Genomic DNA, 10,225 nt, shown 5'->3' with positions numbered 1-10,225 from the left:
CAATGGCCCGATGTGCAGAGTATAGTTCAAAATTTGCAGCTCACCACCGGCAAGTGATGGCATCTCCGTATGAGTGAAAAACTCTCGAAAGGGACTTTAAACAACAAACAAACACGTTTAAGAGACTTAAATACAGATCACTACCAATACTTCATAACCAGCACATTCAAACAAACTTTAAGAATGCATAAAACGCATGTTTACTTTGTGAATTCAGTGATATTTTTTAGCATTTTCAATTACCTATGTATAGGCAAACAGAATCTAAATAACAGTTTTTCATTGACAATATCTACATGTATGTCGTTTTTGGAGACCTAGTCTTCCAACAATCCATTGGAATTCTCACGGGTACCAATTGCACCCCGTTATAAGCAGACCCATTTTTGTATTCATATGAAGCAGAATTTGTCCAAAAATCTTATATGTGTAAAGAAAACACTTGCTGTGGCCTTCAACTTAACATTCAGATACATCGACGACGTGATGTCAATTACCGATAACAATGATTGTTTCCATTCTTATGTCGATACGATATATTACGGTGAGTTTGAAAAAAGGTACTACAGAGTTTGACACTTCTGTTTCATATTTGAATATTTTACTTGAAAAAGACGTTAATGGTAATCGAACATTCAATCTTTATGATAAAAGTGATGACTTTAACTTATCAATCATCAGCTTTCCTTACTTATGCAACAGTATAACCTCATCACCTGCAAACGGGATTCGTATCTCTCAGCTGATTCGTTACGCGAGAGCATGCTTTAGGTATGAACAATTATTGTTAAAAGCGGGTAAAGCATTGACAAACAAGTTGATAAAACAAGAATATAAACACTCCAAATTCATTAGAATTTTTTTTTTTGCACCAACGCAAATTATAAAGATTACACTAGACTGTCTTTTAGTTTTTAGTTTTTTTTTTTTGTTTTTTTTTTTGATTTTGATTTTGTTTTTGTTTGTTTGTTTGTTTGTTTGTTTTTTTTTTTTTTTTGTTTTTTTTTTTTTTTTCTTAGATTTTTAGTTGTAGATTTTCTAACAAAATAATGGTTTTGAAAGAAGGAATTTTCCAAGAATGCAAGGAGAGAACACTGAGAATTCAAAATTGGAGAACTAAAAAGATTTACAATTTAACGAAAGTTTCTTTAGATCATTATTTTGGGATCAGTGTTCCATTCAAAGATCAAAGAAGCGTTTCCTTCTTTGCATCCAACATCTTAAAAATATTTTAAAGTACGACATTTAACTATGGACACGACATAGTCCAGACTTTTTGCTACCATTTCTATTTATGGTATCAAAATATTTTTATATCACTTGATGGGAATTCTTAGCAGTATTCCAGGATCTCATGTTGAACTTACTAACATCTGCACTTCTAAAGATATGAAGTACTAAAACTCAGAATCCCATGGGAGAATGATTGGATTTTCAGTCCCATCAACTATCCCACGTTTCTCCCATGGAACAAAAAATGTCAGATGGGATATTTTGTCCTAGGGGATTTTTTCTCCCACAAATTTGTTCAAATGGGATTAACCCCACGGATATTGACAATGCATTATTTTCTCCAATACATTGTTATAGTTGGAATATATTCTAAATATTATGATGAGAGATTTGTCATTTTCATAATTTATGGGATATATTCCATGTTTCACAATGTATGGGAGAAATTGTTTGATTTTCAATATTCGTGGGATTTATCCCATTTGAACAAATTTGTGGGAGAAAAAAATCCTAATGGGAGAAAATATCCCATCTGAAATTTTTTTCCTATGGGAGAATGGTGGAATAGTTGCTAGGATTTAAAATCCCACCATTCGCCCATAGGATTCCGAGTTTTAGTACTTCATATCTTTAGAAGTGGAGAGGTTTGTGAGTTTAATATAAAACCCTGGGACTCTGCTAAGAAATCCCACCAAGTGATATAAAAATATTTTGTATATCACAATAAGAAATGGTGGTAAAAAGTCTTAACTATGTCATTTCCGGAGTTAAATATCGTATTTAATAATAAATTGATAAAGAAAATTTTAAAGCGAAACACTATATTGAAAAAAGACTTTATTCAAAATGTTTTAAAAGTGTGATTTTTTTTTATAATTGGTTTTTAAATGTACATGGTTTTTCCAGAATTCATTTGATTCGAGGTAGGATAGACCATGCTCATTGCATTTGCATTGGAATTTTGATTCATAGCAGAAGAGGCCATTTTAGCAAATGCGTTCATGTCCATTCCATTGTTGTTTCCGTCGGCCATGTTATTTGTCATATCGATAGTCATTGTGTTTGCGCCTGATGAACCCTTGTTGTTGGTTGGCATAGCAATATTGGGTTGAGCGATGGCAGGCATTACATTAATTCCAGGTTGGTTAGCTATGGCTGGGGCAGGTGCCTGTGCTCTAGTATTTGCATTAGCTATTTGGGCAGCTGCCTGTCCTCCTTGCCTTCTGTTTCCCATTGCAATCATACCTCCACACCATGGTCCATCACAAGGTGCTGGTCCACAAGCAGACTGGCACTCTAACTGGCTTCGGAAGTTGTTGTCATTTCCACCATTACATCCACTGAAATAAAATTGTTGACAGGTTCCTGAGTATTTGTTAAAATACCACCGGCGAGTGCTTCCATAATAACAAGGATAGTTTCCGTAATCAGCGTAGGTGAAGCATGCACAGGATCTGATGCAATCTTCGCGAGAGGAATAGCTGTTAAGGTTGCCTCCGCAACCAAGGTAGTAGAAGCTTTCACAACGTCCGGAGTATGTATTGAAAAAGTATCTTGTACCTGGGCTAGGGTAACCCCAAGGACAGAAATAACCGGCGTCGCTGTACATGGTGCACTCTGTTGATTAAAACAGATTCTACTTAAAATCTTCTAACATGACCGATTAAAGCATGCATTGATGAAAAAATATAGAGATATATAGAATACATCCCTCAAATTTAATTATTTTGAATACAATGGCAAAAAGAAAAATTATAAATGTAAGGGTTTAAGATCAACATACGATAAGGAAGGTCATTTCCAGGGAAACGTCCTCCTGGTCTCATGTTTCCCCCAATATTTCTATTGTTGTTTGAATTCGGTGAAGCATTCATATTGTTTGGTGCAGGCATTCTGATTGTGTTGCCTGGAGATGCTGTGTTCATCCCAGAGTTTGGAATGCCTCCATTACCTCCGTTGCCGCTGGATCCATATCTGGATCCTGGTGGTATGATCCCCAATACAAGGGGAAGGACAACTAACAATCCTACCTTCAGAATCATTTCACCTGAAACATTGAAAAATGTTAATAAAAGTGCTTTGTTTTTTCACAAATAATTCGAAAATCACATCCCCCCCAAGAAAGATAGTAAGGGCATAATTACATACAATTAATGGAAATGAATTTAGATTAACCAGTCATCTCGTTGAAAAATACCAGTACTTGAAGACTTAACATTTGAATTTTTAAAATGGGAATGTTATTTTCATACTTTTTTAAAAGACCGTTTAATATTAACATTAATATTGAAAATAAGATATCAAAATTTGCCATTCATCTCGTTAGAATTAATAGATATACTTTTATACAGTTGTTAAAGGAACCGCGGAACTTACTTCAGAAATTCTTTAAATTCATTTAAATTCATTTTTTTTCTTTATTGACATTCCCATTGTTTTCTTCAGTTAATTTGAATATTTAAGGGGGGCGACTATAGTTTTATTGTGTGAAAACTACAATAGGGAAACTCTTCATTTTTATACCATATATAATTTACATTAACATCAGTGTACATGCAAAGTTTGGGGAGAATTTACCCTCCAGGTATTTTTGAGGGACCATCTCAAAAAACAGGTACATTTACTATGGGATTAAATAGGAAAATGCCAATTGTTAGCACTTTAAAGCAAATTATACTAATACTACAATAGACATTTTGTTCAAACTATAATATTTGATGAGTAATACTTTATTACACAATATATGTAAGAAACAGAAAATTCTACCGTCTTGTTAAGAGAGGGGGCATCCCAAAATGCAAAAGAATTAGCAAATTTTACTATTTTTATAGAGTACAACAAAATATGACGTAAACAATTGATTCACAAGAAAACGTAATAAAAATCTTGGACATATTCTAAAATTTCCATGTTTTAAATTTCAAGAGCGTATGTTTATTACTTTTTCTGTAATAATATTTTTATTACCCCTTTCTTTAAGAGCTTCAGATTATCATAACGTCAAAAAGACACTGCAGCGACGTCAACCTACCTATCAATTGCAAAATCGATTAAAAAATCAGTTATATCAAATTGTAATAACATTTTTATACCTATAATTTCTTACTTTTGTTTTAATTTTGATAATTAAGCAAAAAAGTTGCATTAAAACAATAAATACGCTTCATTTTACTATGATGCGCGAAATATTGCGCAATGGAAACTATAGTCAGCCCCCTTAAAAATTAAAAAGAACTTAGATCAAAACTCTTTGATGTAAATGATTTAAAATTTACCTTTCTGGAAGAGCCAGCCGGTTCCTAAAGAGATTGTTACGATATTGGCACTTCGTGGCTCTTTTTATACAAATTTGTTGCATCATGAGCTATGCAGGATCACATCAATTACATAATGTCCAACATCCTTAGTGTGAAAATTTACACGAGTGACAGTTAGCCATATCAAAGGATACTGAAAAAGATTAATAAGACATATTGTTGAGGTTTCATTAGAGTAGGACTGAATGTTTATTTTCGTGTTCCTGCATGTTTCAACATGGATATCTTAGGTCAAACATGCATGCGATACGATTTAACTGATTTTCTCCAGAATTTGGACACGTTTCTTCCTAAAAGACCCAATTTTAACTAATCCTTCAATGAATCAGCCTTCTAATTGGTGATTTCCAAGAAAATTGCTATACTTAAAATTTCAATGTATATTCCATTGCTTGTTTCCTTCACGCAAATTTGAATTTTAATTTTTTTGATCGTCATTAATACAAAGTGAAATGAATGTTCATTCTTTGAGTGGATACACTTTTAAAAATAATTCAACACACTTGTAGATAAATTCAAGGAATTTTGTGAATAGTAAATCAGTTTGGATATCTAAAAACCCAAAGACATTTAATAGATATCTAAAAACAAAATGGCAAAGCTTACATATGTAATAGGATCTAGAATATTTTGGAGTTAATCATTGAAAAAATATATGTAAGCATTGAAAACCAAGGCAAGATTTCCCATCTTTTCCCCATATTAACATACTCGTTTTTAAATCTTTCAAATCAGAATTTATTCAGAAACAACAAACTTTATTTCCCCCACCCCACACTCCTTATTGGGGCCTCGGTTCCAGAATTAGATTTTTGCAAAATTTATAAACAAAAAAGAAAGAAAACGATAGTTTGCATATGACCCCTCCATGATAGCGTCTACATACAAGTGAAAAATTTCCAGAATAGACGTTTAACAACAAACAAAACATTTTATTTGATATACAAGTTAGTGATGACTTATCTGTATTTGTTTTAAAAGTAGGCATGTGCTCTTTTTTTCATACCAAGTATTCAATAAAACAAACCCATTTCCATATTATATCTTATTATGAAAAATATGTCGATAACGACCAGTAATCAAGCTCAAAAGTCCATTCTAACAATAGTGATAATCAGGAGCAGAGCAAGGACGGACCTAAACATCAGGGACTGGATTAGGTGCCATGGAGGAGTGAACACAATAATGGAGTGAATATGGTTTGTTGTTTACCAGAAAAATATTTTATACATTTTGTATTTACAAAGGCGACGTTTTGCATGAAAACAATCTTTAGATAAATAGGGCTAGCTTGCATAAAGGGAGCAGAAGTATGCCACCATCATATCCAATATTAGTTCTCGACCAATATCAGCCCGCGGCCTTTTGTCCTCTAGCTGATATAAATGTAATTAATTTGTTGTCTGGGGCTGATTTATGTGATTTTATTTGGAAAAGGGTGTGTATTATTGTTTAAATATCAATGTTCTATAGCCATATACTATATTATCTCCTGTACATGTATATGGAATCCATGTGTATATTTCGTACTTGATCCCACCTCTGATGTTTTAAGAGGTTTGTGCTCTTCTACCGATTTGCATTGCCTTATAGTGGACTTTTGAGCTCCAATATTGTCCTTTATGTCCATATTTCATTAAAAAAAAATAAGAACAGAATAACAATTTCTACACCGAAACAGGCTAGTATCAAATAAGTTTTAATATATGTGTCTGAACAATCTATATTGATTCATCATTTTTGCAATCTCTGCAGTCGATTCAATGATCTTTTTTGCCAGTGTAGGATTGGTTTGGAAAAATATTGAACGGATGTCACCAATAGTGTAACCAGTTGACAGAAATACTTACTCTTCAATGGGATTATTTCACTCACCAGAAATAATTATATAAAGTGAATGCGGGACCTTCTTTAGCTGGTACAAGTAGAGTTTGCCCGTGTGTAAAAAGTAGAGATAACGAACAGTGACCGATCTAAAATTAATCCATGAACAATACATTTATGTGAAAAGGGCATGAATCAAGGACCCAAGGAAGTTCCAGAGTTTGTTCAGGTTTCTAGGAGGAGTACACATATTCTATTGACCGTTCACATCCGCCGTGAAACCTTGTATTTGTAGGTAGCTACTGTCCGTAGCCAATTCAATATAAAAACAAAGGCCTAACAACCGGTATGAAACAAGTCCGCAAAAATACAACCCAGGGATAGGATAGGAGTGCTAACGAGGTCATTATAGCGTCCATAAAATATACAAAATACTGACTTTTAACGAGGCTGTTGAAATCCCTGTAACATGAACTTATCAGTGAGTAGCTAGCCTCGCTTTAAAAATCGATCGTACTCAGAGCGAGCTCTTGAGTGGCGAATAAGTTGGAGACATTAACACCATGATAGTTGAATATAACTACAAGTATATAATATTACTTAATATTGTTTTATGTGCATGGATTGTTCAATTGCACCGTTTTAATAAACAAAATATTAAAATAATTGTTAGACCTTTGTTTTGTTTTGTTTATTTAACAATTTGACTACGGGATGTTCTGTCTTCTTGGTCAATACATGGAGCATATGGTGGATGTAACTGATCAACAGGGAAAGCTTAAAGCCGCTTAACCCGAAACAGGCACATATTATCTTACACAATAAAAGTACGTCATTACATAGATACTATATATAAAAATATATTATAAGATTAATTTAATAGTTTATTACAACAATCCTTACATGGAAAACGCAGATCAAAAACCTTATTGACAAACAGTAGTTCCTGACGGAAGTTAAACTGTTGTGAAGTCAATTTTGAAAAAAAAATAAGTTTAATATATTTAATAATGAAGATTTTCAAACCCGAATTTTTTCTTTATTATTAGAAGCCTTAGTCATAATACATCTTTTCAAAATTAAGAAATTAATTGAATATAATCCGTAGTAACTTTTACATTAATATGCATATTTAAAGAATAAAGGAAAAATCAGATATTTTAAATGATTTTTTAAAGTGAACCGTGTACAGGTAATATATGTACTTTGTTGTGAAAAAAATGCTCGGGTTTGTTCTTCATGAAATAAACATGTAAGCGATAAATTTAATTTTTCGAAAGTGATTTCATGCGATATCAACAATGATCAACATAGGATTATTTTTTGTGTGACCTAACAAAAATTATTTTTTTAACTTTTGAATTTTGATATCTTTTAAAAGAAAAAGACTTTGGGGATATAATTTGACAAAAGTTGAAACAATTTATGGACAATTATTTTTCAAGAAGAAAAACGAATATATTGATTTATGAAGACATCGAAAAGTAATCAAGCTTAAAAGATTGTTGAAAGAATAATATGGGAAACATGAGTCTCTAGAAATAAAACAGAAATTGGATCAGGTTCCAAGGAGGAGTAAACATCCCCTGTCGAACCATCACAACGGCCATGTCCTCGAAACGCCGTCTGTGCCTTCTCATAGTCCGTAATACAGAAAATCCGTAAAAAGGATATGGAGATAACGAACAGTATTCAATATCAAAGTCCATTAAACAATACAAAATAGGAGCTTAGCAAACACGGACTTCCAAAACATCAGAGATGGGATCAGGTGCCATGGAGGAGTGAGCATCCCCTGCTGAACGGTCACACCTGCTGTGTGCTCCTTGTCATGATCGGGAAATAACGGAAAATCCGTCGTCAATTCATTGTATAAATAATGGACTAACAATTAGTATGAAAAACTTCAGTCAGCATTTGACTCAATGATAAATTGTATCTGCTGACAAGGTCATTGTATCGACCATAGAACTTACGAAATAATGACTTTAAACGAGACTGCTGATATTTTTGTTTCATCAACTTGTTTGTCAATAATTTACATTGTTTTAGAAACTGTTCATACGTATAGCATGCTCTTGCGTATCGAATCAACTGAGATATGTATATATACTCCGAATGCAGATGATGAAGGTTTATTGCTGCATAAGTAACGGAAGTTGACGATAGAAAAGTTAAAGTCATCACGTTTTTCATAGAGCTTGGTTGTTAGATTAACATCTTTTTCAAGTAAAATATCCAAGTATGAAACAGATGGGTCAGACTCTGTGGTATTTTTTTTTATCTCAAGCTCACCAGGATATATCGTATCGACGTAGGAAAGGAAATAACCATTGTTAATTGACAATACGTCGTCGATATACTGTAAACCAACTTTTATTCGCGACGACTTTATTTCGCGATTTACAAGGGATATACTATGCTTATTTTCGCGATCAAGCCTTTTTGGATCTGTTGTTAATAAACACATACACTTTAAGGACCGGTTCGCGGCGAGAAATATTCGCGATGACAAGACTCTCGCGAACTTCGCGAAAATTTCTCGCAGTTGGTTTACAGTATATTAATGTCGAGTTGAAGGCCACAGTAAGTGTTTTCTTCTTTTCACGCATAAGATTTTGTACATATTCTGCTTCATATGAATATGAAATAAGGTCTGCTTAAAACGGAGCGCAATGGTACCCATGGGAATTCCAATAAATTGTTGGAAGACCTGGTCTCCAAAAACCACATAGATATTGTCAATCAGAAACTCAAGCATCTCTTTGATGTCAACTTCAGAGTACTTGTGTGTGCAATCAGAATGTGTTTTTACAAACTAATTTTGCAAATGACCAATGACCAGGTAAGTAAATTTACGAGTTCCATTTTTATTTTAAAAAAGCAGCTGTCAATGATATTAAAAAGCCTGAACTTTTATTTATCGTGGGGAATGGTTGTATATAAGTTGAAAAGTCGTAAGTTTTTAAGCTGTTGATTTTGGTAAAATCTTGAGTTTTCAAATTGTCCAAAAGTTCTTTGGAATTTTTGAGCATCCACATCTGATTCACACCACTTCTTGAATATGTTGTTGCACAGAACTTTTTCCTTACTGTCAATATCTTAGTGAAAAGTAACGAAAGAGGCTTGGTTGAACGTTTACTGGAACCCGCAATGTATCTTCAAATCAATTTGAAAACAATGGTCTAAAAAATGAATATGAAAAATGTCAGTCAGTATTCGACTTTACAATATTTGTATTTTCTGACGAGATCTTTGTATCGGCGGTAGAATTTAAATGAGGTTGTTGTCAAAAGCTGAAATACAAAATTTTTCATACGTAGAAAATGCTTTTGTATATCAAATCAACTGGCCTGTAAGACAAAAACTCCATATGCAGATGATAAGGGAATGTTGCTACATAAATAAAATAAGTAGATACAACAAAATGGGAATCATCATGTTTATCATTAAGTTAATTAATGTTCTAATTGAATCTTGTTTATAAGTCCAGTCAATACAGTTAAACACTACTATACAGTTAAACACTACTTGAATCCTACTTATAGGCCTCTTACTCAACAAAATTACTTTTGTAGCCATAGCCGTTTGTACAACACTCTTCTATAGTAACTGATTCGACGTTGTGTTTTCAGGGTGTCTATACTTGTTTTCTTTTCAATTTGTATAATTTAATCAGACTTTTGAGCTTGATTGTTGTTCGATATCCTCACATTTCATTCAATTAAGTAAAAAGTTAGGAGGCGGAAACGTCATGGTGTGTAGTGCAGTAGTTAGGCGTTTGCTGTAGATTCTCAGATTAAAGATCTAATCCTTTCGTCATTGGTTCGAATCCTACTGCTCGACATGGA

General features: G+C 33.2%; 1 protein-coding gene across 1 annotated transcript; it reads right to left on the bottom strand.

The window, feature by feature from the left end:
* Positions 1-2,057: 2,057 nt before the first annotated feature.
* Positions 2,058-4,541, bottom strand: LOC134256823 (uncharacterized). The gene is made up of 3 exons (XM_062739487.1): positions 4,509-4,541; positions 3,017-3,280; positions 2,058-2,850 (listed from the first exon to the last, which is right to left on the bottom strand). Exons 2-3 carry the CDS (start codon positions 3,273-3,275, stop codon positions 2,117-2,119), a joined length of 993 nt encoding a protein of 330 aa, XP_062595471.1. The 5' UTR covers positions 3,276-3,280; positions 4,509-4,541; the 3' UTR covers positions 2,058-2,116.
* Positions 4,542-10,225: the final 5,684 nt, after the last annotated feature.

The sequence above is a fragment of the Saccostrea cucullata genome, unplaced genomic scaffold (assembly GCF_032062105.1).
Source record: "Saccostrea cucullata isolate Sc308-1 unplaced genomic scaffold, CSIRO_AGI_Scuc_v1 ctg8, whole genome shotgun sequence".
Taxonomy (NCBI): Eukaryota; Metazoa; Mollusca; class Bivalvia; order Ostreida; family Ostreidae; genus Saccostrea; species Saccostrea cuccullata.
Note: the sequence above shows the minus strand (reverse complement) of the source record. Positions and strands in the feature narration are given on the sequence as shown.